The 27,500-nt window shown below is 48.8% G+C and overlaps 2 protein-coding genes across 12 annotated transcripts in view; both read left to right on the plus strand.

Moving 5' to 3' along the window:
* peak1 (pseudopodium-enriched atypical kinase 1) overlaps positions 1–24,697 on the plus strand; it is a 52,475-nt gene extending 27,778 nt beyond the window's left edge. For 8 of the 9 annotated variants that reach the window (XM_035535704.2, XM_035535691.2, XM_035535692.2 and 5 more), the window contains 4 exons: positions 7,506–11,025; positions 14,045–14,286; positions 19,396–20,156; positions 20,357–24,697. In XM_035535704.2, the coding sequence (XP_035391597.1) occupies positions 7,628–11,025; positions 14,045–14,286; positions 19,396–20,156; positions 20,357–21,601 (5,646 nt within the window). In that variant the 5' untranslated portion in view covers positions 7,506–7,627 and the 3' untranslated portion in view covers positions 21,602–24,697. Of the gene's footprint in view, positions 1–940; positions 1,064–7,505; positions 11,026–14,044; positions 14,287–19,395; positions 20,157–20,356 lie in introns of those variants that run through there. The other variant, XM_081712435.1, reaches the window with a different exon arrangement.
* Positions 24,698–24,852: 155 nt separating this feature from the next.
* ubap1la (ubiquitin associated protein 1-like a) overlaps positions 24,853–27,500 on the plus strand; it is a 5,659-nt gene continuing 3,011 nt past the window's right edge. Inside the window, exons 1-2 of one of the 3 annotated variants that reach the window (XM_035523742.2) lie at positions 25,600–25,745; positions 27,345–27,477. In XM_035523742.2, the coding sequence (XP_035379635.2) occupies positions 25,723–25,745; positions 27,345–27,477 (156 nt within the window). In that variant the 5' untranslated portion in view covers positions 25,600–25,722. Of the gene's footprint in view, positions 27,478–27,500 lie in introns of all 3 variants that reach the window. The other 2 variants (XM_081712440.1, XM_081712439.1) reach the window with 2 other exon arrangements.

Raw genomic sequence — 27,500 nt, forward strand, 5'->3', positions numbered from 1 at the left:
GAGCAGGAGTGACAGAGCGGTGCACATGCCTGCTTATGCAGTGCTGGGTGATTACTGCAGAGAGAGTTTGTGTGTGGGGGGGGGGGGGGGTCACTTCCTGGTCCTGCCGGAGCTCCACCGCCACTGCTGCACCCCTCTAACCTTTTAATGTGGTTAGGCCATTTCTGGTTGCTCAAGTCTCACCTCTGTTTGAGCCCCATGGAGCTCTGGGAAAGTGTGTGCTGGGTATACAGGAGTAGCTGGGGAATGCCAGTGTGATACATCCTCACTTCAACCCGTCTCACTCTCAGTGCCCTGGTGCAGCCCCCCACTCTCTCTCTCTCTCTCAACACCCTGACTTAGGCTGTCTGAGCACGATTACCTTCCTGTCGGCCTTCCTCTGCAGCAGTCTCTCGCGTCTTTTGCTATCTCTCTCTCATCCCCCTAACCACAGCCTGTCTCCCTGGCCCAAACCACAGCCTGTGTCTCTCACAAACCCCAACCACAATTCGCCTCTCTCACTGTGGCCTTTGTTTACTCCTCTGGACATATCCAGACATGCACAATTGCAGAATGCCAGATAGTATCAGGCTTGAAAAGAAAATCATGTGGTGCATCTTCTTTCCCAGTACCCCCCCCCCACTCACTCTCTCTCTCTCACTCACACACACACACACACACACACACACACACACACACACACGCACACACACACTCAATGTGTGACACAGACACAGACTGAGTGTGAGAGAGACACACACACGTGAGAGAGACACACACACACTCAATGTGTGTGTGTGTCTCTCACACACTCAGTCTGTGTCTGACTCTCTCACACTCAATCTGTCCATCTCCCACTTAGTCTTTCACACTCACATGGTCTTTCTCTCTCTCTCTCTCCCTCTGTCTCTGTCTCTCTCTTTCCCTCTCTCTCTGTCTGTTCCTCCTTCTCTTCTTCCAGGTGTCATGTGTGGTGGCAGACGGACTGGGGAATTCTTCTGTTTCCCGTCACAAATGCTCTTGCAGCTCCTCTCTTTGCCTTTGTGTGCGCGCGCCGCTTAGCCCCTGGAGACCAGCACCAGCAGTGAGCATTCCCAAGGTTCTGCATTTGCATTGAGCTCCCCTCCAGGCTCTGCACCAGGGGCAGAGTGCTCATCACGGTCAGCTCCGAGGGCCTGCACTCAGGGTTTGCTTCTCTAGTCTCTCCAGAGTGCAACATCAGACCGCGCGCTGGCTGTGCCATTGGCCTATGTGGATGAATGTAAGGGGTTTGTTTGCGGAGCATGCCATCATGCATCTGGCCTGTGCCCGTGTGGCTTTTCGATCACTGGGGAGTGGGTATGGAGCAGTGGTGGCAAGGACATGGCTTGAAAACCACCAGATGAGCCGCAAATGTGTGTCAGTTTACACAACAATTTAATGACCGTATATAAAGATCTTTTAACATGGGTTAGATTCAGCTTCGAAATATTAGTCTTATGTGTAGTTCCCATCCATGGTTTTCCCAAGTATGTCCCCAGATAAAGTGAGTACTATCCCTGTAAATTATGTAAACAAGGCCAGTGGAGACCCAGGACACAGACTGCTGAGTGTGTGCACTCAGACAGGTGACCAATACTGTTCCCATATGCCACCTAGCAGCAACAAATACCAGTCTTCTACAGCTTGCCAGGACCTCTGTGTGTGTGTGTGTGTGTGTGTGTGTGTGTGTGTGTGTGTGTGTGTGTGTGTGTGTGTGTGTGTGTGTGTGTGCGCGTGCGTGCGTGCGTGCGTGCGTGTGTGTGTGTGCATGCTTGTCTGTGTGAGAGAGAGAATGGATGGATGCGTTAGTCTAGTGCGTGTGGGCAGTCTGCCATTGTGTGCCACCCAGGTGTGTGTAGCAGTGCGTAAGAGGTGTGTGTAAGGATCAATGCCAGTCACTCCTCCTCTCTGCCATGCACACAGAGAGAGGGAGAGACAGACAGTGAGACATCCTGTCAACGCCTCTTACACACACTTGCATCACATGCTGAGTTTTATGACCACCTGCAGTAAGTGCTGTCGTCTGGGTGTGTAATTATGAGGCTGAGTGTGTATCTGTGATCCAGGCCTGCCTCTCCTGATGTTAGCAGAACTCAGCTTAGGGCCCCTGGCGCTCACTGCAGTCCTTCAGGTAGGAACATTTATCTGTCATCTCCAGCACATTGGCCCTGTCTTTGTGTGTGTTTTTGACTCTTGTCAGTGTACTGTCCCTCTTGTTGGCTCTGTTATCTCTCTCTGTTGGTTCCGTTATCGCGCTCTCTTTCTCTTAAACTCAGGCTGTGGTTATTATTCTGGCAGTATGATAGAGCTCGTGCCTCTCTCCCCCCCGTGTGTGTCCCTGCATGTGTGTGTGCGTGTGCATATCCTGTGTCACTAAAAGTGTGCCTTTGAGCTGGAACTGATCAGTCCATGTGACTGCCTTCCTTCCGGAGCGCCCTTCCTGCGTTCCTCCTGGAACGTTGCTCTTGCGTTCCTCCCGAATTGCTGCTCCTGTACTTTGGTAACACTTCATAAAAACCTGGCACCTGTTTCTGCTCAGGAAGTTGGCATCGGCTCAGCCTGTGAAATTTCCTGCTGCGCTCGTCTGTCAGAAGCTGTCTGGAGACGTGGTAGGGTGGAGCTCAGGCACCGATCCGTAGAACAGGGTGGCCTGTCTCACCAAGCCGCCGCTTCTAGCATGGTCTCTCCCCTACAAAGTGCAGGAGTGGAGCACACGATCTCATAGAGCGTTGGAGCAGAAGTGTGAAAATGTGTGTGGAAATAATCACTCATTCGCTCCCTAGGTAGAATGAAAGTGTGTGTGTGTGTGTGTGTGTGTGTGTGTGTGTGTGTGTGTGTGTGTGTGTGTGTGTGTGTGTGTTGTTTTTTCCATTTCCACTGAAGAGTTACTTAAGCCTTCTTTGCCTGTGTGTTATACAGTGTGAGGACATGTCTATGTGCATGTACTGTGCTGGGTCACCATGCTGTACTTGGATGGCTTCACATAACTGAAGTTTAAAGTTGCTAAAATGTTTTCTCTCTTTCTCTCCAAGCATTAAACCCAGAGGTTGTGCAATAGTGCACTGCACAGGAATGTAGTTCCTGAACATGTAGATGGTTTTAGCAGGAGTTAAAACACAGCTATCTCTCTCTCCCTCTCACTGTCTGTCTCTTTCTCTCTCTCTTTCTCTCTCTCTGTCTGTCCCCCCCTCCCTCTCTCTCTCTCTCTCTGTGTCTGTCCCTCCCTCTGTCTCTCCCTCTGTCCCTCTCTCCCTCTGTCTCTGATTCTCTCCCTCCTTCACATACATATACCTCACGTACGGTCTACACAAGCTCTTAGCAAAACTCTACCAAAACAGTGCTCACATGTTGGCAGTTGGGTCAGTAGGAAATTCCACGGGGAGCACTCCGTTGCTCTGGAGCCCGTGTGACCTCCCTCTCTGTGGAATGCCTCGCATGTCAGGGCCACGCCAGGCCCTGCACAGGGGAGCCATCACTGGCCTCTTCCCCTCTTTCCTGCTTTCACAGAGAGACAGCGGGGAATAATGGAGAGGGGTCCTTTGCTGCAGCCCCCTGGGACCTCCGTGCCTCCTGACCTCTCTGACCTTTCTGCGACCTCTCTGGCTGGGTGCCTGCCGGTTGCACTATAGACTCTCTTTAGCCAGGCTGCCATAGGCAGTATTATACTCAGCAGGATTATACACAGGTCAAAGGTGAATTTAAACCTATTTTAGTCTACCTTTCCTGTTCCATTTCGGCTAAGACATGCTCTGACAACACACTCCTAGTCTGTTTAAGCCCCCATTAAATATAATTAACTGAATAACAATGAAATGAAAACATTATGAAAATCTAAGTAGCCACACGTGGCTTCTTATAAAGTCATAAAGAGCTAGCCAGGCAACAAGAATCTGAAGTAATGCCAGTCAGCTACAGAAACCTCAGTCACTTTGGAAACATGGAGTGCACAAGGCCCTGCCTTTAATGGCAGAGAGAAGGATCTACACACCTACTCACTCATGTGCTACGAGGACATTTGGGTGTATTCAGAGGTCACTCGCAGTTTATACTTATATTTGCACAGGCACATTCACGGGCACAATGGCCAAAGTGATTGTGTGAAATATAACAGGATGGTGTGGTGATTCATTACTGTCTGCTTAGCCAACCATATTACCTGCCGGGTGACCTTTTTAAGTCTCACCAAACAAAAGGGGACATCATCAAGAAACAACATGTGTCTGTAGTTACTTACTGCAGCTTACAAACGCTATGAAGCAACAAAGATTGTTTGATTTACTCCTATTCAACATAACCAGAGTTGTCATGACTCACTGAGTTAAGTCCTTGCCTAAATATGGCTTTCTAATAGTTTCAGGGCCATGACAGTATGGTAGCAACACTTGTCATTGGCTTTTTCTGTATTCTGCGTTCCTGAGGTAGATAACCACCATTTTCTTTGCCTGAGTGAGCAGACATTATCACACTCAAAGGGGGGAGATGAGCAATTTGAACCTTGGCAGCGCTGATTGAAAATTGGTCCATAATATTCAGCGATGTTATGGGATGATCTGAATATCTACAGCATACCTCATACTGAGAGATGAAGCTGATGGCTGGGGGCTGTGTATCTCATTCTGGGAGACTGGGAAAGGAAGGCATGATTGGCAGATAAATGGAAGCATGGATGGAGGGATGGTCAGAGGGGTGTGAAGCTTTTAGGAATGTAAAGCTGATTGGATGGAGAGATGGAAGGATAGTAGGAATCGGTGATTTTCCGAACAGGATAATAAATAATTCGTGGTGAATCATTCTTCTAGTGGGTACTGATACTGGAATGTATGGAGCATAGTGAATACTTTAACTGTTCTGTGTTTCTGTAGCCTAGTTAATACATCGCTCTGGGAATAGGGCTTAACTCAACAAACTCAAAACTCTCACACATCTTTCTTGCTAGATTAGACGTAAGGCTTGTTTTTCTGTATTGTCTCTAGCTGGCACGTGCATGCTCATGTGTGTGTGCACACACACACATACACTAAAAGAAGCCACAGTGTTCCCCGACTGGCTGTGCACAAAGTGCTCATCAGAGAGAGACCAGAATAGAGCAGCCAAATGAAAGCATGCTTTGTATGAAGAGAAGCCACAAAAATAGGAGGAGAAGAGAGGAGCAGGGAGTGCTCAGGAATCCTGGAGGAGGAGATGAGTGGATAGAGGGGAGCAGAGGAGAGAAGGCTGATTGATGGGCAGAATAATGGTAGGAACTCCCTTTTGTCTCACACAATGAATGATGTGTTTCCTCTGGGTGGAGATTCAGGAGATAACAGGAAGGTGTCAGTGGATATAATGGAGCGCATACTCAAGTGCACATACACACTTTTCAGGCCGCTTGTTTGCGTGTCTTTGTGTCTGTCTGAGTGACTGTCTGTCTGGGTCTGTGTGTGTATTGACTGCCAGTGACTGTAGAGGCCTAAGTTCAGTATATATGATGGGTGGCAGTTTCCAGGAGATTCCTGTAATGCAGACACATGACACTGCAGTATTAAGATTAATGTTGTCTAAATCAAATCGTCTCACTGCTCACCATCATACATACCTCACTGCTCACCATCATACACACCTCGCTTTGAGTGTCTCCAGGAACCTCAAAGAAACTCACTGGGGTAGGGTGGCCCAGCATGAAAGAATAGATGTCGGGTGAATGCCCACATGAGGCAGGAGCGGATGTTGGTGGTCTGGAGGTACTTTGTGTGGCACATTTAGAAAGCAGAGAGAACAGTCCTGTAAAGCCTCTTGTATGACTTTTAGAAGGAAAAGCATTCTCTGCCAGACCTTATTGTGCCTGGGTGGTTCTTGGGCCACTGAAAATGAGACATTTCCTGCATGCAGAGTGCTGATTAGCCTTGCCTGTATATGGGTCGGTTCATTTATAACATTTAAGCTGATCAGTGTGCTTTTGTGTATGAGTCATTGTGATTGTTCCTTAATTCCGTTTTCGTGGGTGGGTATGTGACAGGTCAGCACCCTTTTCCTGGCTATGCCTGGAGTATTGTCTCTGTCCATCCCCAACTACGGTATTGCCATGGCGAGCTACACAGAACAGGATCTGACCACTGTGACCCTGTCTGACTGGCTTGCTCACCTTTTATTACCCATGGACCAGCCCTACTCACTCACACACTCACTCACTCTGTCTTTCTGAGTCAATTAATGACCAATATGTCTTTAAATTATGGTATAGACTGTCGTGTCCTTTTTACTTACTCTGCAAAAATTAAACCTATTGACTGCTAATTATAACCATTAACCTGCAATAGGAGGTTACTGCTCGTCTTTCCTTGTTCGTAATTATGTAGTGTGTGTACACGATTTCAAGGGTGACCGTTAAACACACACACGCTCTTACTCGTATTAGTTTGTAATGATTCTTTACAGTACACTGAAGTAAAAGTCCAGCCTGGTCTAGTATTAGGAGGGCAGTTATGAGGTGTGTGTCTCCTGATCTCCCTTCTTCCAAACTTCAGCGCCCACCCTCTATACTCCCCACCTCTCCTGCTCACAGACTGGAGAAAGTGCCTGTTATGTGTAAATCACTTCAGGAAGTAAAGTTGCACTACACATACAGAGTATTTGGAGTGCTTCTTTGTTCTACTTCAGTGATTGTCAAGAAGAGCCAAGACCTCTGCTGCATGATTGTGTGTTGCTCGTTAGTGGCAGAGTGTGGGAGTAATGCACAGAGTGGGTGAGTGGAAACCTGAAGGTACTGACTTTTAGAGCACTAGCCCAGGCACTGGCACTCATGGCAAAGACAGAATACAGAGTGGTAGTGTGTGTGTGCATACGTGTTTGTACTGAAAGCCACAATAACTTGTTTGTGATGAAATTTTTGCATGTTGTCAAAAGTGATTCATAGCACAGGTTTCAGGCAGGAAATCTGTACATGGGTAAAAAGAGTACACACACATACCTTGTAGACTTCAGGGAAGGTAGTTTTTTTTCCCTTTCTGTCCAGTTTTTTGTTTTGACCTTTACTCTGTCCATCCTGCTGCTGTTTTCTAGAGGTCTACCACTGAAAGCAGCTTGTGTTTGTGTGCGAGTCTGACAATGTCATGCAGTGACTGATAACTACCTGCAACTGGTCTGAGCGGAGGGCTAAAATTAGAACAGAAAATGTTTGGCAGACCCTGCTAGCGTGTGGGTGTTCACACATGCACATGCATGTCTGTGCAAGTGACCCTGGTGGCCCCCTCCTAGACACTCATATAGAAATATACAAATGCATACACTGGTCTGTGCAAGGGTAGACTAGAGGTAGATCAGTTTCCCACTTAAGAAGGACAATGCTCCCCCTGCTGGAAGTCCAGTTCTAATGCTGGTCTTTGTACAGGAGTAATTGTATGTTTATAAAAGCATGTTTATAAAGGCAAAATCAACAGAAACACTACTGTAAAACAGTGTTTCATTAGATGTTTATGCTGGTTTTGGAAATGCCTCGTTTCAGATCCTCATTTGGTTTATTTTTTCAGGTGGATTTCCCAGAGTCGCATGCCTCCGTGCCCCCCAGCATGCAGCAGCTGTGAGTTCCTGGCCGTGCGTGTGATGGAGGGTTTGCCTGTCCACTGAGTGTGCTGCGTTCGGCACTGCAGCCATGTCTGCTTGCAACGCCTTCACTGAACACGTGTGGAAACCTGGCGAGTGCAAGAACTGCTTCAAGCCCAAGAGTCTGCATCGCCTGCCCGAGGGGGCCTCGCGCAAGCTTCCTCCTGAGCACGCCTCCAGCGCCCCCAGCCACACCTCCACGGGGGGTAGGAGTAACATTAACCAGCATAGCCACTCCCCCGTGCGGGCTGGGGCTAGCACTAACGCCAACCTCACCAGCAGCACTCAGAGAGGTGGCGGCTCCTCCCGCTCGGGCCAGTTCCGCCCTCCCGTGGCCAAGAAACCCACCATCGCGGTGAAGCCCACCATGATGCTGCCGTGTTTTGGGGCGGGGCTAGATGCAGAGGGGAACCTGCAGAAGCCAGTGGAAGGGGCGGAGTCTGGAAAAGCTTCGGCTTTCACCGCCTGGAATCAAAATGGGCTGAACCGAAAAAGGCCCGCAGGACCAAACAACAATGAAGGAGAGGACAGCAGAGGGGAGATAGAGGGATACGCTCCCCTCTATCCACCCAGCAGCAGCAACAACAACGGGCTGACGGACGTGCTGAAGGAGATCGCGGGTCTGGGATCTGGCCCTGCCTCTGCAAGGGATGACTTCCTGGACCGGATCGGCTGCTCGTATCGGCGTTCACTGGAGAGAGGCCTGCCTGCCACAGGCTGCCTGGCCGTGGGAAATACCAGCGGTTGCGGCAGTGGGGCAGGCAAGCGCGTCTCTCTGAGTGACAGTGCCGAGATTATCAGCTCGGAGGGGGGGCGCTTCTGCTACCCGGAATTCTCCAGTGATGGAGAGGAGGATGAGGATGGGGATGAGGACACCCAGGATGATGATGAGGATGAGGACGACGATGGCGAGCATGAGAGCTGGGATGAGAGCGATGAAGAGCTTTTGGCTATGGAGATTCGGATGCGGGGCCAGCCACGCTTCGCTAATTTCCGTGCCGCCACGCTGTCTCCTGTCCCATTTGCGGCTGGGAAGAAGTGGAACACTGTGCCCCTGCGAAACCGCTCACTGCAGAGGATATGTGCGGTAGACTACGACGACACTTATGATGAGATTCTGAATGGTTATCCTTCAGTGGACTCGAATGGAACTCCCAGTCTACTCCCGTACGGCACTGGTCCCCAGGGCAGCGGCTTCCTGTCCACCTCAGAGTCCACCACCTCGCCAGAATCCTCTTCTTCCCTCCCGGAGGACTCCTGCACCTCCAGCAGTGGCAGCAGTGTCCCGTGTGGCCATCGGAATGGATTGCACCCCCCTCAGGCTGGAGGAGAGACCGCAGAGCAGCGAGACCCAGCTGTCCGAGCACTGAGCTCACCTAAAGGCACCGAAACCCATAAAGCCGTTCTGGCCATCCAGCTGCAGGAACAAGATGGCAGTCAGAGGGAGGGTGGGGCTCTTCCACAGGCTCTCCCTGGCCAGCCAATCACGATTAGCTTCAGCCCCACTGAGGAGCAGGCCAAGCCATACAGAGTGGTGAGTTTGGAGAAGACACCCATCTGTAAGCCCTACACTGTGGTGGACGTGTCTGCCTCTATGGCCAGCACGGAAGAGCGAACACCTGACAGCACTTCCAAACTCAAGAGTCCAAACACAGTGCTGAGTCCTCCGCCCTACCCTGGAGCCTCTAAGATCATCCCTCCATTAGCTGCCTCTCCTATCTGTCCCAAATCCCCACTTTCCCCCAAGTCTGTAGCAGTATCTCCTACGACTTTGGTATCTCCACTTGTTCCAGTCTCTCCTTCAGTACTGGTCTCAACCGCTGCTGCCCCCAGCCCCTCATGCAGGGGGCCAGGGATTACCCGCTACCAGGAGGTGTGGACATCAAGCACCAGCCCCCGGCAAAAGCTCCCCAAGGTAGAGTTAATGAGCGGGGTGTCACATGGGCCTTCTGTGCCTCCCAGACACGGCAACCACAAATCAGCTCCCACCTCCCCAATCACTGGCCTCTCTTCATCACGCACGGTACCTGTCAAATCACCAAACCTGTCTGAGATTAAGTTCAACAGCTACAACAACGCCGGCATGCCCCCTTTTCCCATCATCATCAGAGACGAACCCACGTATGCGCGTAGCTCGAAGAACGCAGTGAAGGTACCTATCGTGATCAACCCCAGCGCCTATGACAACCTGGCCGTGTACAAGAGCTTCTTGGGCCTGAGCGGGGAACTTCCACAACCCAAGCCTGGAGGAGGTGGCCGAGTGACCAGCCACACGTACGAGGAGATCGGCTCCTCTGACAGCACGCAGCCCTCCCCCACCGAGCACGTGTCCAGCAGGACACTCACCCCAGGCGCTGCTGATGGAGAAAGGGACCCTGTAAGGGCAGGGGAGGCTTTTCATGATAACAGAGCCAAAAGCACTGGTGAGCCAAGTGTAGCAGCAGCCAACCTCTCCGTCACTTTCTCCACGCCTAAGGCCAGTGCCTGTCCCTTTCCCAGCACTCTCTCTGGCAGCCTGGGCAAAAGCGTATCCACCACAGCCAACCTCAGCCACAGCCGCAGCTCCAGTGAGGAGCCTTCGGCGGCGGGAAATGGCGAATGCCAATCCTCTTTCAGCACCGGTACAGGGCACAGGGAAAAGGCCAGCATGGTGCTGTCTCAGTTAGTAGCCTCCATCCAGCCTCCCCAGTCTCCTCCGGAGTCGCCATCCCCTCAGGGCAAGACTTGTAGCACAGAGGAGCTCTACTCCCTCCCCCCTGATGCCACGAGGGGTACACTCAACAGACCCAAGTCCCTCCACTGTCCTGCAGACGGCTCGCTGACCAAGTCCCACAAAGACGCACCACCCAAGATCCTACCCAAGTCCCAAAGTGCCTCAGCAGCCGAGCCCCCAACAAGTCCCAGGATTGAGCCTGGTGCTCCCTTCCCCCCACCCAGATCCACCTCTTCCCCCTACCATGCCACCAACCTGCTCCAGAGGCACTTTAGCAACTGGACCAGACAGTCCAGCTCCAGGCCAAGCGATGGGGAGATCAGCCCCGGGGCAGAGGGCAGGCGATCAGGCGATGGCAACAAGCCCAAGCGCTGGATATCCTTCAAGAGCTTCTTCCGCCGACGGAAGGATGAGGAAGAACAGAAGGAGAAAGCAGAACGAGAGAAGGAGAAAGGAAAGCTGGTGGGTTTGGATGGGACTGTGATAACCATGCTGCCTCCTCCCCCCATCCAGAGGCAGCACTGGTTTTCAGAGTCAAAAACAGATGACCCTGGCCAGAAGCCGACCATCATATTCACATATAAACCTGAGAGTGGTACGGGGGGCGATGGGGAGGCGGAGCTCCGGGTGGAGGAGTGTAATGCATCCGCAGTAGGGGCCGGTGGAGCAATGTCTTTCAGCCAGTCGGGCCCCCCCAAGAGCAGAGCCAGCCTCCTCATCAGCAAAGTCATGAGGTACATCTCAATTTCACTGTCTTCTCTCCTGTATCTGAGATGTGAGCTGTCATAAATTATTTCCCTTTAATTTATTGCTCTTTGTTGCTTCCCTTTTATTGTGCTAGATGTTGGCTCCCTCACCGTGGCCGTCGTGTTTAATGCGCTTCCCGCCTCGTTGCGCAGTGTTCTAATTCCAGTCACACCTCACTGAGCAAGGATCGTGCTAGTATGTTTTGCATTCTAATATGTGCCGTGATTTTAAATTAACGGTATCCTGGGCCATGACCTTGATTCAGGCTGCTGGTTTCTCTTAACTCCAGGAAGGGTTTAGTGTGACAAGGAGACTTTTAGTGTTTTGATGACTGCTTTACTTCCTGATGTGGTGCTGGATAGTTGATAGGTGATTTCTTGATTTATTTACATTTGTTTACATGTTTACACATTCTGTGTTGGTTTCACCATCCTCCAGTTTCCTCTGTCAGGGCCTCCTGTCACCATTCATTTTATCATCAACAATGCGATCAGTTTGACTCACGTGTTTTATAAGGGGGTTCAAAGTTTCAAGGTATTTTTGCCTTGTATAAACACAATGGAGTTTCTACTGATGAAGATATCCCATTCATAACAAGCCTTCTGATGAAGGTGTTTCTAATGTCAGTATAGTGTGAGTGACCATGTCAGTTTTGTTAGCCCTGAGTGTCATGTATGTGTTCTTGTGTCACGTGTGACCTTGTATCACCACTATTTGTCTTTGTCCATTCAAGGCCTGGAGATCCTTTGGTCAGGCCTTTTGTCCTTTCTTGTGTAGGGTAAAGAAGTTGCATTATTTCCTTGTTGTATCTTTGCCAGCCATTGGTGACAGCAGTTAGTCATAAGATCTGCCGTGTGATTTGCTCAGGCTACTGGGTAGAGAAGGAGTTAATCGCTTCCCTGTGTACGAATGTGCAGCTACAGAAGGCGTGTCCAGGAAAATGTAGAGTAGAGCTTGCAGGTGAATACCTGAGGAGTGGGAGGTAGAGAGAGAACATGACAGAGAGCACGAGAGAGAGAGAAAACACGAGAGAGAATAACCAGGCCTGAATGTGAAGGAGATTCCAGCTATGGGCAGCTGTGTGAGCCAATACAGCAGGTAAGCCAGGTCTTTTGGCTGTGTGTGTGTGTGCGTGTGTGTGTGTGTGCGTGCGTGTGTGCGTGCGTGTGTGCGTGCGTGTGTGCGTGCGTGTGTGCGTGCGTGTGTGCGTGCGTGTGTGCGTGCGTGCGTGTGTGTGTGTGTGTGTGTGTGTGTGTGTGTGTGTGTGTGTGTGTGTGTGTGAGCGCATGCTTTCTGAACATTAAATGCCTCTTTGAACAGCTAAAATGCAAGGGACTTCTTGTTTTAGGCCATTTAAACAAGTCCTGACATAGTCAGGCTTCAGTCATAAGGACATGCAGTCCTGAAATCGCCAGGTTTAAAGCAATGGACGTTGAACCTCTAAGTTTGTGCTGTAGTGTGGTAAATGGTCTTAGCAGTAGAGGCAGAGCAATGTGATAAGCGGGAACTACCCAACACACGGCATTCCCTGTTAACAAACCTGTGGTTTGGTGGTGTCATACCAGGAAGAGGTGTATTGCTGTTGAGACGTGAATGCGCACCTCCATATGTGCTGGCATGAAATTGTTCTTTCTTGTGAGATTTTTGCCTTTGGCTGTGCTAACAAACAAATGTCACAGGAAGGGAGTGGTTTTGGCTGCACTCCTCTGCCAGGTTTCCTCTGCGCCCCTGGGCATGTCCTCTGCAGGACATTAGGACATTGCTACTCCCTGTGCTTTCACACGCAGGCTGCACTGCTGGAGTTCACTGAGTGTTTGTGGGTCCCTCTGACCATTCCTTCAGCGCACAGTCAGTAGCAGGTGCTTGGGTCATAGTTCTAAACTTCTGACCTAATCAGATGCACTGTTCACTGCGATTTTAGGACATTGCAATTGTAAACTCATTCTTATACCAAAATGCTTTATAAAACGAAATCATTCTGATGCCGAGTAGTGTATTAATTTGAGTAATTTGTATGACATTAAGCTAATCTTGCTTGTAGCTCTTTTTTTATGGTAAATGTTGCTCTGTAGCTTGACAGAAAGCCCTAAACACCTTGACGTAAACTCCACCTTGCCATCAGTAACAGCAGGCAGCCCCCTTAGGCGCATGGACTGCTGTGCTGAGCTCTTCACCATTACTTCACAGACAAATGGCGGCGTATTCAGACAAAGCAAGGCCTGAGAGAAGCACCTAGCCCAAAGCCCTGTCATCAGCACACACAGACCTTCACCCACGTCCCTAAGGGAGACTTTGACCCCCCCACCCCTCCCGGCACTCCTGCTACTGATGTGTTTATGCAGTGGTGTGCTGAAATATTCAGGGAAGGCTAAATAATAATATAAGCCTGGAGCTATAGATAATAGTGGCAGGAGTTAATGAGTGCAGCTCTGCCCACTTTCCCCAGGTTAAACTGAATAATCATATGCCTAATGAAGCGGCTGTGCTGCTATTAGATGAACGCTCTGGGTTTAGGCCACACTGCAGCTCTGACTCTGTGTGGCTTAGAGTCCGACTCTAATGCAGTCTGACTCTAAACACTCAAATTGGACTCTCTCTCTGTTTTGTTCTCTCTCCTTCTCTCTTTCTCACTATCATTCTGTCTATTTCTGTGTGTGTGTTTGAGAACATGTTCTGTTTTTTCTCAATTCATATTAATTTACAGAGCTAAAGGAAAAGAACAGATCTACCTTGTGGTGAGATCCAACATTATAAAGAGGAAATTGCACTCTCAAGCACACAGGGCTAAACCCCATGTTTCACACACACGTGCACGCACATGCTCCAGAGTTGACTACCACGATACACTGAACGGAATCCTCACACCAGACACGGGAGTAGACAGACTCCTCCACCCAGGCTGTGCTGAAGCACTGCAGGATAGCCTGGGCAATGATGACAAGGTTGCAGGGTTTATGCTCTTCTTCTCGCTGTGGTTTACGCCCTCCCTCTCCCTGTGTCCTGCAGCCAGATGCCTGTTGAGCGTCCGGAGACGGAGATACCTGCCCCCATCACCTCCCTTCCCGCCAAGCTGGAGCTGTCACCTGTGTGCGAGGCAGCCGGCCCGCGCACGCACCCCCCCACCCACCGCCTCTCCCCCAGCGAGGGCAGCACCAGCCTGGGCGAGCCTGAGGAAGACGAGGGTCCACTCACACTCTCCCACTCCCACTCTGCTCTGAGCCCTGGCAGTGCCACCTACACCAACCTCGGTAAGCACCACCCCACAGCTCTGGGCGGGGCTCTAGGCAGCTCTCTCTGGGCGAGAAGCCCGCCTGGGCAGAAGCCAGTGGTTGCCAATGGCGGTGATTTTGATTAGCTCTGGCTTGATTTGATTGGCTCCGCTTGCTTGTTCCTATTACACAAAAGGGGATTGTTTAGACAGAATTCTCTGCTGTGTGGAAAATAGAGTCTAGGAAACCTTTATAGATCGCCTGAATAAATAATTGGCAGCTAGAGGCATGGCATGCTTAGAGCCTTGTAAACAGTACCAAGTTGCCCTAGATTAAATGTATTCGTTCTGAATGAGAATCCAATCCATTGTGGTTGGATGTGGATCCAGTTGTTGGATGTGGGTTTTTACTCCAAAAATATTGTTACTGCATAAGGTTAATTGACCACATATTTGACTTAAAATGCACATAATGCATAGACAGTGTTTATGCATGAGGCAGTGTGTGTTGGTCTGTGTCTGTATGTGTCTGTCTCTGTGTGAGTTTCTGCTTCTGCTAATCGCATTAGGGCTGGCTGCTGCTTGATCAGAAAGAAACTCTGGTTAAGAACTTTTTCAATTCTCACCTTTCATCGAAGCAAAGAAAAGAAGGCTTTTGTCACTTCTTCAGGGTGTGATGTGGGAGAGAGTCTGTCTTTCTCACTCCTCTCGCTGCAGCTTTTTAGAGTGCCGTGTGAATTCCACCCTCTCTTAGGGACTAAAATTAAAGAGCATTAGCCTAGTATTAGCCTTGCATTAGTTTTGCCATAATTAAATGGTGCTTTGAATGCATTTAGTAATATGATATTGCCTTGATTTGACACGAAAGATTATATATTATGTAAATTGTAACCCAACAACTGGTAGGCTGCTAAAAAGTGTTAAGTCATTGTCCTAGTTTTTGCAAAGTAAACGTAGATGAATTTATAACACTCATTCTTGGTGTGGCACACTGGCATCACAGAAAAGTCGTGTGGCTGTTTGAAGAAATTCAAAAGACTCTCTGTTCCCTGATCTCACAGCTAGTTATCTGTGTCGTATCAGAGCCATCTGGCTTGTATTGTATGTCATTAACTTCCCCAGCAGCAGACGTGTTTCTGCTGTCTACCAATCACTAATCACCCTGGCAGTGTCATTACACGCCTCTCCACAGCAGGCGTTGTCTGGATCGTGCTGCTGTGCTAGATGTATAGTATTACATGTAGATGTGGGGAGCTCCAAGTCACATCCAGGTGAAGGATGAATGTGTCTAAACGGCAACTGGTACCCTTTGGCCTTTCCCCCTGTGCGGGGACAGAGGAGCGCTGGTAACGGGCCAGGGCCAGGGGCTTGGACAGTGGGAGTGGCCAGCTGAGGGCGGTCCAGCCACTCTCCACGCCTCTGTACAGTCTGTGTCTGCCGTGGGGAGTGGCTGTGGGGGGGCCCGCTCTGTGCTCTCTGGCTCCGATTCTCTTCCTACCTCACTCTCATGCATGCAAGCACACCCTCTCTTTCTTACGCACACGCACAGTAACACACATATGTAAATGGGGTGGGAAGGCAAAGCAGCTGACTAAATCTGAAAAAGAGCTGTAGCAGTGCAAGCCAGGGCCATATCTCTTGCTCTTTCTTGCTTGCACTCTCTCCCTATCTCTCTCTCTCTCTCTCTCTCTCTCTCCTCCCTCTCTATGACTTGTTCCGGTGGAGTATTGTGGGGGTGTGTGCTCTATGCCAGTGCTTGTCTGAACTTTTGTGGACTGAGAGGGTGGCACAGCTGAGGTAGGATTTCTCTTCTTTCTCTCTCTCGCTTTCTCGCTCACTCCTTTCCATCATCCTGTCCCTATCCTGTTGCTGTGTTTTTTTTCTACACTTTTTCTCACCCAGAGCCAGTGTTCAGAAGAGTATTGTTTACCTGGGATTTCCTAGCATGTAAGGAAGGCTCATCACTTCGAAGGCTTAAATGCACAGGGAAACCTTTTACTTAAATAGAGAAGATTAAGAATTACATTCATTTAATGAGTCACTGGCTAGCAATTACCTCTAAAATTAGCATAGCACTATGGTTCTGTTTGTTTTTAAGGTGGGATTTGCAAAGGATTTTCATATTTGTTACATAAATAAAAGAAACCAAAAGATAGCAGTAATACAGAGCTGTGCTGTCCTTGGTTACCTGGATCAGGTATACAAGTAGCTGGAGCTGAACAAAACCCTGATCTGGCTCGACACCCCCAGCCCTAGGTTTAGGACCTCTGGCCTGAGTGAACGATGCTTCCTCTGATGCAATGAGTAACAAGCTGGTGACCTGGTTAGCTGACTTGCTTCATATCTGAAGAAACGTTACAATTCATCCTCTCTGCTGTAAATGCATGAACTATCAGTTAATTAAACAGGTTTTAGAGCTCAGTTTTAGCGCACTATTGTTTGCAAATAATAGAATAAAAAAACGCTGACATACCTACCAGCCACAAAATGAAAACCTCTGACAGGTTAAATGAAGAACATTTGATAACAGGTAAGGTGATTATCTTGTTACAAAGGCACCTGGCAAGGTGTGTGATAAATTAGGCAGCAGTCACTCCTTGTGAACAGTCACTCCTTGAAGCAGATGTGTTGGAAGTGGGAGAAATGGACAAGTGTCAGGATCTGAGTTTCTTTGATGAGCCAGATTGTTGATGGCTAGACATCAGAGCATCTCCAGTACACCAGGTCTTGTGCGGTATATGGTATGCAGTGGTGAGTACCGAAAGTGGTCCAAGGAAGAACAACCTGTGAACCATCAGCATCGTGAGTTACCCGAGGCTCACTGAAGCCCAGGGGGAGTGAAGGCTAGCTCGTCTGGTCCCACAGAGGAATTACTGTAGCACAGATTACTGACAAAGATAATGCTGGCTATGAGAGAAAGGTGTTGGAACACACAGAGGTTCACAGCTTGCTGAGTGTGGGGCTGTGTAGCCGCAGACCCACTGGAGTGCCCATCCTGCCACCACCGATAGCAACATAACGAGGACTTCAAGGTGATCGGTCCGATTAGCATCTGTGGGATGGACTGGAAACACAAGCTCAATCCATGGAGGCGCCACCTTCAATTTACAGGACTTAAAGGATCTGCTGATAAAGTCTTGGTGCCAGATGTTACAGGACACCGTCAGAGGTCTTGTGGAATCCATGCCTCGACAGGTCAGAGCACAGCGAAGGTGACCTACGCAGTATTAAGCAGGTGGTTTTAATGTTATGGCTGATCAGTGTATATCAGATCTTGATGTAGTAAGAGAGTTTCTTGAAGCTCATAAGGCATCTGAATGGAATTGTTTTTAAAATCACTCTTTAGAAAAAATGTTTTCTATAAACATGATGTAAACAAATGTCTGGGTTTGGCTTCAAATGGTGTACAAAAAATGAAATGTTAAATGTTAATGTTAAAAAAAAAAGAATAAAAATGATATCACCAGAAGAAAATGGCATGGCAGAATGCCATTAATGAAGCTAGGAGGGAAACTCTGTGTTCCCATGATGAAGCTGAGACTCTGACTCAGTGTAAGGCAACTAAAAAAACATCTGTCCCTCACAGGTCAGGGCTAGCTTTTGTCTGGATTTTCCCATCCCCCTCCCAAAAAAAAGGGTATTCATCAGTAGATTAGATTAATTGTTTAAGGGTTTTAGGTTTACAGAGCTTCTATTATTCTAGGGTGAACACTTCCACAGGGTACATGCCATGCTCTGCGCTAACGCTACAGGTTTGGTCGGTACTTGTCACTGCCTGTCGGTCTGTTTCCTCTCTCAAACTCCAACACTTCATTGGTTCACAGCTCAGTGTCCTAATCTCCTACATGTGCTATCTCTAACCACATCCTGATAGGGCGTTGTTAATCTCTCCTTCATTTAGACTGTAATTAATAATTAAGGGAACCATTAATATTCACACGCGCCCATTCCTGCAGCTTTTAGTGCCGCTAGTGCTGGAGTGTGCCAGTGCTACCCGGGCTGCAGTTGGACTTGTAGGAAGGATATTGAGTCCTGCATTAGCTGACTCAGAGGGTTCAAACTCACACCTGATGGGCACAGTTATTAAATGCAGCACGTGCATTTGAAGAAATCGTTTTCATCATGTGGGGGGAAAAAAACGGGTCTTGTGTGAGTCATGCCAGCATCAGAGGGCATCTACAGATTGGGATTGGGGTGGGAGGTTATGATTCCTTTGAGGATTAAGGCAGATTACAGAGGCATGTTCCACTGTGAGGTTACACTGTTCAGAGAATTTCAGCATGTCTCTCTATCTATTTATCTATCTATTTATTTGTTTGTTTATTTGTTTATTAATTAATTCATTCATTGTATTTATCTGTGTCTATTATGTGTGTCTGTATCTGGGTGGTTCTATGAGAGTAGTGGTTCTGTGCTTGTTGGTGTGTGTGCTGCTGCCCGTAGCAGTTTTGTTCTGCAGGCACTCACATAGGATCGAATGGTTTTTTGTTTTTTGGGTTTTTTTTTTTTTTGGTGTGTCTGTCCATTCACACTGAAACACTGTGTGGGCACATTGCAAAACCCCTGTAGCTGCTGTTGAAAACATTTCCCTGAATCAGGCTGCTGTTCCTGCTGAGCCTCCGTGAGGAGCTTGTCCACTTCCTCTCCCACATTGAGCTGTTTAGGAGCATAGGAATGCAGCAGTGCTGTGGGGGCTGTGGGACACCCCTCCTTTGTGGCTGGGCTGCTTTCAGACATTCTCTCTCTCCTCTGCAAAAGGTAGTCCTCAGTCCACTTCCTCAGGCTTCAGCTTTCCTTCTCCATCCCTGATTAAGAAACAGGATTACGTGGACAGACGGAGAGAGAATTGATTCCCATTCAGTCTCTCCCTGTATCTGTGCTTGCTCTATTGGCATCCCTGTTAGTTTTACCGACGCAGACCAGCTGAAGCTCAGCAGCACACTTGATGACTGCATGTATAAATGTTGTATTGATGACACTTGTGGGCACGGACGCATCAATAAAATGTCTTGTTTTTATGGATTGTGTTCTGTGGTGGTTTTGACACTGTGTTTTAGGATCTTTATTGATGTATTTTTGTGTGAATTATTTCTTAACCTTAATCTTGATAAGATTCAGCAAGTTTCTCTTTCGCTCTCTCTCTCGGTAGGTCAGTCCAGGGCCAGTATGATCCCCCTGAAGCATCCCAGACACCCCAAAACCTCTGACGATGCTCTTCACTCTGACCCTGAGGGTCCGGACCCTGGCAGCAAGGCCACACCCCCACCGCTGCCAAAGAAGTCGGTGCCACGTGCCCACACGGAGCCCTCACTGGCCAGGGAGCCGGCGGTCCCTCGGGCCCGGGGCGAGGTGCGGCCGGGTGGCACCAGTCTGAGCGTGGCGAACCCGCTCTACGACCTGGACTCCACCTGGGACACGGCCAGCCAGAGCTCCTCCCTCAGCTCCGATGCTCGTCAGCTTGATGAGTCAGGCGACTCCCTGGAGCGACCTGCCGGGGGGAGGAGCCTGTCCTGTCTGACCAACAGCGGCCCAGCGCAGGGCCCCGAGAGGCGGGCTTCCGAGCGCAGGGGCTGCCGCAGCACGGAGAGCCTGGCCGCCAGGGGGCGTTCCTCCGGCAGGGGCCGGGATGGGGGCGGTGCCAAGCCTCAGCGGCAGGCGCTCTACAAGGGCATGGAGAGTTGGGAGGAGGTGGTGGGGCGCATCCGCAGCCTGCACACAGACACTCTGTGTAAGCTGGCCGGCCGCTGCGAGGACCGCTTCATGGCCGGCCAGAAGGAGCACCTCCGCTTTGGCACAGACAGCTGGTCCCACTTCCGGCTGACCACGGGCAGGCCATGCTGCGAGGCGGGTGACGCCGTGTACTACACCGCCGCCTACGCCAAGGACCCACTTGTCAACTACGCCGTCAAGGTAACGCTGCTGTGTCCGTCTGCCCCTGACATTCTGATCCAAAATGAAAATGTCCTGTAAATGAAAAATTAATTACGCTTCTTAAAATTGTACAGTCAAAGAAATTTTTTCCACCACCATTTTCTTGTGTTGTACCTTTTGTTAACTTAAACTCTGATGGTGTTTGAGAGGTTGGAGTCTAGATAGTGTTTCTCTCTCAGATCTGCAGGTACAAGGTTAAAGAGGCTCAGCAGCAGTTTTTCCACAGCCTGGCCGTTCGCCAGAGTCTGCCTGTGCACTTCAACATCCAGCAGGACTGTGGCCACTTCCTGGCCGATGTCCCCGCCCGCCTTCTGCCCTGGGAGGAGAAAGAGGAGGAGGAGGAGGAGGAGGAGGAGGAGGAGGAGGAGAAGGAGAAGAGTGAGAAAGAAAGGGAAGGGAGCAGCCAGGAGATCGGGGAGGAGCCCGTGGCGGGGCGGGGCCGAGAAGCGGTGGCCTGCAGTGGGGGGACGAGCCCGGGTGGGAAGCTGCGCAGCCGTGTGGTGGTGATTACGCGCGAGGTACCCTTCCAAACGGTGGCCGACTTTGTGCGGGAGGGCGTTGGGCGGCACGCACGCAACCCCGAGCTGTATGAGCGGCAGGTGTGTCTGCTACTGCTGCAGCTGTGCACCGGCCTCGAGCACATGAAGCCCCACCACGTGACACACTGCGACCTGCGCCTGCACAACCTGCTGCTGGTGCACTGCCAGCCGGGCAACCCCTGGAACCTGGACCTCCTGGAGCCCAACAATAACGGTGGCACAGGGGCGGGGCCGGCAGTGGCTGCCACCTCCTCTGCCTGCCCCGCCCGCCTCATCATCAGCAACTTCTCGCAGGCCCGGCAGAAGAGCACGGCGGCAGCAGTGGCTGAGCGTGAGGCACCTACAGACCGCTCCCGCCTGGCTCCCGAGCTGGCCGCCGCCGCGCAATACCGCAAGTGCGACGAGTTCCAGACGGGCATCCTCATTTATGAGATGCTGCACCGGCCTAACCCGTTCGAGGAGGCCCCCGGGCTGAAGGAGAGGGAGTACGCGCCCTCCGATCTGCCGCCGCTGCCTGCCCGCTCGCTGTACTCGCGGGGCCTCCAGCGGCTGGCGGCCCTGCTGCTCTACGCCAACCCATCGGAGCGCATCAACATGGGGGAGGCACGCGCCTGCGTGCAGTGTCTCCTGTGGGGGCCGCGTGAGGACCTCCTCCAGGCTCTAGGACCCGCCGCGTCTCCCACCCAGCGGCAGGCCACTCTCCAGAACTGGCTGGACCTGAAACGCACACTGATGATGATCAAGTTCGCAGAGCGCTCGCTGGACTCGCGCTGCGGCGTCAGCCTGGAGGACTGGCTCTGCTGCCAGTACCTGGCCTTCGCCACCACAGACTCCATCGACAGGGTCATACGCCTCCTGCAGGAGCCGCAGGGGCAGCTGCTCTGAGCTCTGCTGCTCATGGCCAGACTCATTTGGACACGCCCCCGCACGCTTGTTTCATCATTGCCGTAGTGACTCTGGGGTCACAGGCCACACCCTTGCTGGAGTTTGCTAGCACATGCACATTTGCGCTGTACTCGTGATTTTTCTTTCCCCCCCCCCCCAAACAATCGTTTTTGTGATTTAGTAGTTTATATCTGGGTTTACTTTGATATTGGTTGTTGAAGAGCAATTCACACCATGTAATTAGTTGTTTGCTATTAATATTTCTTTGGCTCAAAGATGCAGTTTGTTGGATTATCTGTTAGTGAAAAGGTTTTTTTGTTTGTTTGTTCGTTTGTTTTATTTTTTATTATCGTCCTTCTAACATCTGGTTTTCTCACAGTACAGTCTCCATGATAAAATGCTAACACATGTCAGCTCTAGTTTAAAGTTGCACCTGTTTAGGAGAGCGGTGGTCTGCCATCAGCTGCTAGTCTCCTGTGCTGTGATGACACGTTTACCTAGCTTGGGTCTGTGAGGAGTTCACTCAGTGCCTGAGAGACCTGGCTGGCACACTAGTTCCGGTACAGCGGTATGCCAGTAGTGGAGCAGGAGACGTGCGTGTTGCAATGAGTGTAGATGTGAGAGGAGATGCCCCCAAGAGCCACACATCCTCTCCCCCACCCCTCGTCCTCTCTCACAACTCTCTCTCTCTCTGTCTCTCTCTGCTCAGCGATTACCCTCCATCTACTCCTTATTTATGACTCCTCACTGCCCCGCCCCTGTTCTCCCTCATGGAGCAAGAGGCAGATCAGATTTCACTCAGTACCGATAGTAACTACTTATCTCAAATTTAGCATGAAATCTGCCTGTTGCCACCAGAATGAAGTGCATATTATGTGAAATAATTGTTACAAATGATTGTAAAGCAAATGGAGTGGAGATATTTTTTTTTTACCACAGTTTACCAAAGACAGTTGCCCTCTATTTTGACATTCAAACAAATATTGCAATAGAGCATATTTTTAAATGTTTTTAGCACCGAATTAAAATCTTACTCAAGGAGACCCGAATCAACTGAAGATTACGGTAAAGTTACATGTTATTAAAGTGTCCTTATGCAGATATACAGAGAATAAGCAACATGGTTCTCAGATAAAAGAATGGAGATGTTTGATTGTTCACTGAAGGTGTACTGAGGGTTTGAGGGTCTCCAGTGAGCTGCTTCCATTTCTGACACCACAGAACGGCCTAACAGCCATGCTACAGAGCTGGGATAAGACTGCCCCAGAGGATTGTGGATGAAATGACAGAAGCTCTTGTACCTTTTATGGATTTATGTGCAATCATTGTAAATTTTTGTTACCTATGGAAACAGTATTTAAGCATTTTATGTACTTGATATTATGCAGCATTCAGTTATTCGGTATCTTCTGTTTGGCACATAATTAATGACGGTGCCTGCATTAAGGCCTAACTTATTGTTTTACAAAGCATAATTTCCATGATTTATGTCTGCAAGTTTGGATGAGAGCTCTCCAGAGTATGACAGTGTTTGTGTGCATGTATATTGAGTGTGCATATTGAGCAAAGGATTTGTCAGAAAGTGCACATATTTTTATCACTTTTTTTGTTGGATCTCTGTGTGTGCGTGCATGCGTGCGTGTATGTGTGGGTGGGTGTGTATACACGCACATGCCCTTATTTTGAAACAGTGCGACATGGGTAAGGACCTGAGGAGCATGTGAGAGAATGGAGTTCTGGAAACAGCAGCACTTGGGACTGGAGCAAGTCGTTCCCTTATAACATTATACATACATGGACCACTGCCCACTCTCTGTCTCTCTCTCTCTCTCTCTCTCTCTCTCTCTCTCTCTCTCTCTCTCTCTCTCTCTCTTCTCTCTTTCTCTCTCTCTCTCACATATATACACACACACACACACACACGCGCACACACGTGTGCACACACTCGTACACGGCGAGAACTCAGCTCAATAAAAGAAAGACATGAATACTGCTCATCTCTCAAGCTCCTCCCACTGATTGTGAAGGGCTACTGTTTCGTTCCACTAGGCAGTGGATTGAGGCGGCACAGCCGGTCCTGCATGTCCTGTGCTGATTCGGCAGGAGCTTTGCGGAGTCTGCATGTGGCAGTGAATTAAAGCACAGGTTCGTTCTTCTGATCTGAGAAACTGCAGGGTGCTTTAAAAATACACATCACCTACATTATTGAGCACTTAGTGACCACAGCTAATGTGTGAGTGACAATGCTGAGGTCCTAGAAGACCTGCGGATCTAAAAGCAGAGAAGCCGCGAACATGATTGCTGCACATTGGTGCAATCACTAAATAGTTTTCATGTGGGCAGAACATCAGGCCCTGCCGCTGTCAGTCACAAACGGCCGTGTCCCTACAGTTGTGTTGTTTAGTTAGGGAAGGGACTGTTCCGTGTATGTGCGTGTGTGCGCACGTGTTTTAGAAGACTCCATTTGCTGCTGAGTTGACTGATGTACTGGGGAATGTCCATGTACTGCACTGGCTGTCTTTTTGTCAGAGAAGGGTTTTTCCTCCCATTGTACCGAGTTGTGTGATACTGAATGCGTGCTGGCGTGAACATGCCCAGCGCTGTGTGTTTCGGCAGGCTGTTCTATTTGCCAACAAGAGTTTTCCTTATCCACGCCAGTTTAGCCCGACGGAAACCGCCTTGCTCATACACTCACGTCCATAGTAGTAAGGGAATTGTTCAGTCTGTGCTGTGTAGCATATGTGCTGTCCGGCCTGTGCTGTGTGGCATGTGTGATGTTCAGCCTGTGCTGTATGGCATATATGTATGAGATATGTGCTCTACAATCCTAATGGCAGTGGTTAGAGAGTTTTACCACTTCATGCAAAATTACCATAGACAATATTCCATTCTCCTATGCATTATGTTTCAGTAGTATTTCCAACAGTGTTGCAGTTTTACTGTTGCTTACCAGTGTATTTTAATGGCCACTGATCATATAAAGAGCTCTTCTGGCTTTATATATATACACACAGTATATATGTATATCTAATGACATATGGCCTTTCTTTGTTGTCTGAATTAACCAATAGTAATAAAATTATGAATATGTTTTTATATGCTGTATCTGTGCATTCTTTGAAAGAGTCTAACTTGCGTAGACTTGTTAATGGAGTTCTGCATGTTAAAATATCCACAGACCGCATCACCCTGATCTCTCCTGTAGTATTACCCTTTTTTGTAAAATATTATATATTCTCCTGGAAATAAGAGGGCGAGAGAGTATGAAAACTATATTTTAGTAAAAGGAGTTCATTTTAGAGTTTCACTTTATTGAATTTGTTTGTTTTGATTGACTGTACTGATCATCTGGTTATTGCACAATGTAACAGACATACCAGTAGTAGGTAGAGGAAAACCCCACCATTACTAACCCAGTGTGTGTCCTCTCACATGGCACATGGTCTGACTCACTGCATGCGTCCGTGTGTTCTCCTTACATCAGCAGTGACTGTAATCTGTCCGTCTTCTCCACGGCTATTGAATCCGTTATGTCAGCATTGGTCTGATCCTCTTCAAGCAGAGTAAAGGCTGCTGTGTGCACTCAGCAGTCAGTGTACACTAATTCTCACGCACATGGCAGTCTGTGTACACTAATTCTCACGCACATGGCAGTCTGTGAACACTAACCCTCACGCACATGGCAGGCTGTGTACACTAACTCATACACACACACGCTCCCAGCTCTGTGCATGACCAGAGCACTTCATTCCCCAGGCCTCTGTCCCCTCTGCGCAGCAACTGCTCTCTGTTCCATAGTAACAATTAGTTCATATAGCTGTCCTTTTAACAGTTTCTCTTCCTCCATAATGCTCCATTTTCAAAATAAAGCATTAACAACTCTCTTGGTCTTCCTTATTAGTAAGCTTTTGTGTGTGTGTGTGTGTGTGTGTGTGTGTGTGTGTGTGTGTGTGTGTGTGTGTGTGTGTGTGTGTGTGTTACTAAACTGATGGTGAAGGACTTAGTGTGTGGCTCAGTGAGGCTAAGCCCTTTTGGGCGTGAATCCATACAGCAGGTTGGTGCTGGGGCAGCCTCTCCACATACTGCCTTCCTCTCCAGAGCAGCACGGACACACAACAGCCATGACTTCAAAGGAGTACTGCAGGTATGTCTGTTCACAGCAGTCCCAGGGCTGACAGGCAGGGTCTGTAGTGAACGTGCATGTACATTGTACACACATGTTGAATGGTAAACTATCATGTCATGTTACATTAGCACAGAGTACAGAGCATTATCAGCAGAATTTGAAGTGCAGCATTTGGACAAGTTATAATAAAAATCACTAGATACCAAATTCAAAATTAATAACACACAAATGTATTACTGTTGTATTTAATACTGCTGCTGCTTGAGCTGTTTGAATGTGTCTGCACGACTGGCACAGGAGAGAAGGTGCTTTTATGTTTATTATGTTTATTTGATGTTTATTGCCATTAAAATCATTTATAAAGTATATTTTGATGCTTCATTGTTAAGATGTGTCTTTCAATTATTTATTTATTAAGTTAGTTTTCTACATTTTCAGCTTTTTTTTCTACTTTAGCTCTGTGTTCCAGCAGGCTTTTGACTCTGAAGTGCATCAGTGGTGATCCACTTAAAGTGCAGAATGTCAGTTGTATGGTTATGGGTGTCAGCTGCTGAATCGTACAAGACTCACTGTAAATCTTCCCTTGTGCTGTTATGCCAGGCTTAGAATGCAGCCATTTTCAGACCCTGCTTGTTTCAGTCACTTCTGCCTTCAGCCTAGTGTATTCAAGGGATAAACCACAAAAAGCAACCTAAACCACCCAGGTTGGTACAGTCCGAGCAACTCTAATCCAATTATACCATCCAAGGCCACATTACGTTCTTTTGAACGGTTGCAACGGCAGAACAACGGAGACGCACAGCACTAAAAGGATTTTAAAACCACAGCTTTTAAATGAATCCTAAATGGATTAAAAGGTAGCAGCCTGGCCAACCCCAACTGCAGCCTCCAGACTTAGCCCTGTGTGTGCTCGTAATCCAGCCCTGCGAGCATCCCTGCCACGTGGGTGCACATCGCGCGCACAGCTACGCTCTGCTCACTCAGCGCCTGGCCTTGGCCCCAGGGGGTTTAATTTCTGACCCAGGACTGAGGTTCTGACTAGGTAAAGGAGTTGAAAATAACAGGCATATTTGACTGTCCTGTGAAAATGAAACCAATACCAGTTCAGCTGCCAAAAACTCATTAGGCTAATTAGAAAACATGAGATGTTTTGAAACTGGGTGTAAAAAAGCAAAAACTCAACACGTGTATTTCAAAATCAGTTATCACCCATCCTTCCCTTAACAAAACCCCTCATGTATGTACTTGCTTTCTGCATATTCCCTCTGACAGGTTTCTTGCTGAACGATCTCTTTAGGCTCAGGCCTTGTACACTAATATAAAGGTTTCTTCCTTGGAGAAAACTAAGAACTATTCCTTGTCATTCTGGACAAGAGTGCTAAATGCTGTAATGTGATGTAAAATAAACTTTTTGTTTATGAAACTTATAACACTGACTTCAATGCAAATGCCACATCTAGAATCAAGTATAGACCTTGTGTTTGCGCTCATGTTCTAATAATGCTTTTTGGACCACTAAAATGGATGAATGCAACTTCCCCAGTGTAGCTGTCAATGCCATAAATTAAAGCTGACGTTCTGCACTATATATTATGTGTCTTGGTCTATTGACAACAGAACAGGCAGTCTGGATGATGTTCCTTTTATGGTTCCACTGGGCTGTCTGAGGGAGTCACAGGGAGTGATGGAGCTCGTCACAGCCACAGAAATCAATGTTCCAGACTACTACCAAATACTCCAGGACACACAGGTCTCACACACACACAAACACAC

Source organism: Electrophorus electricus, chromosome 4, assembly GCF_041902795.1.
Source record: "Electrophorus electricus isolate QZ-2024a chromosome 4, ASM4190279v1, whole genome shotgun sequence".
NCBI lineage: Eukaryota > Metazoa > Chordata > Actinopteri > Gymnotiformes > Gymnotidae > Electrophorus > Electrophorus electricus.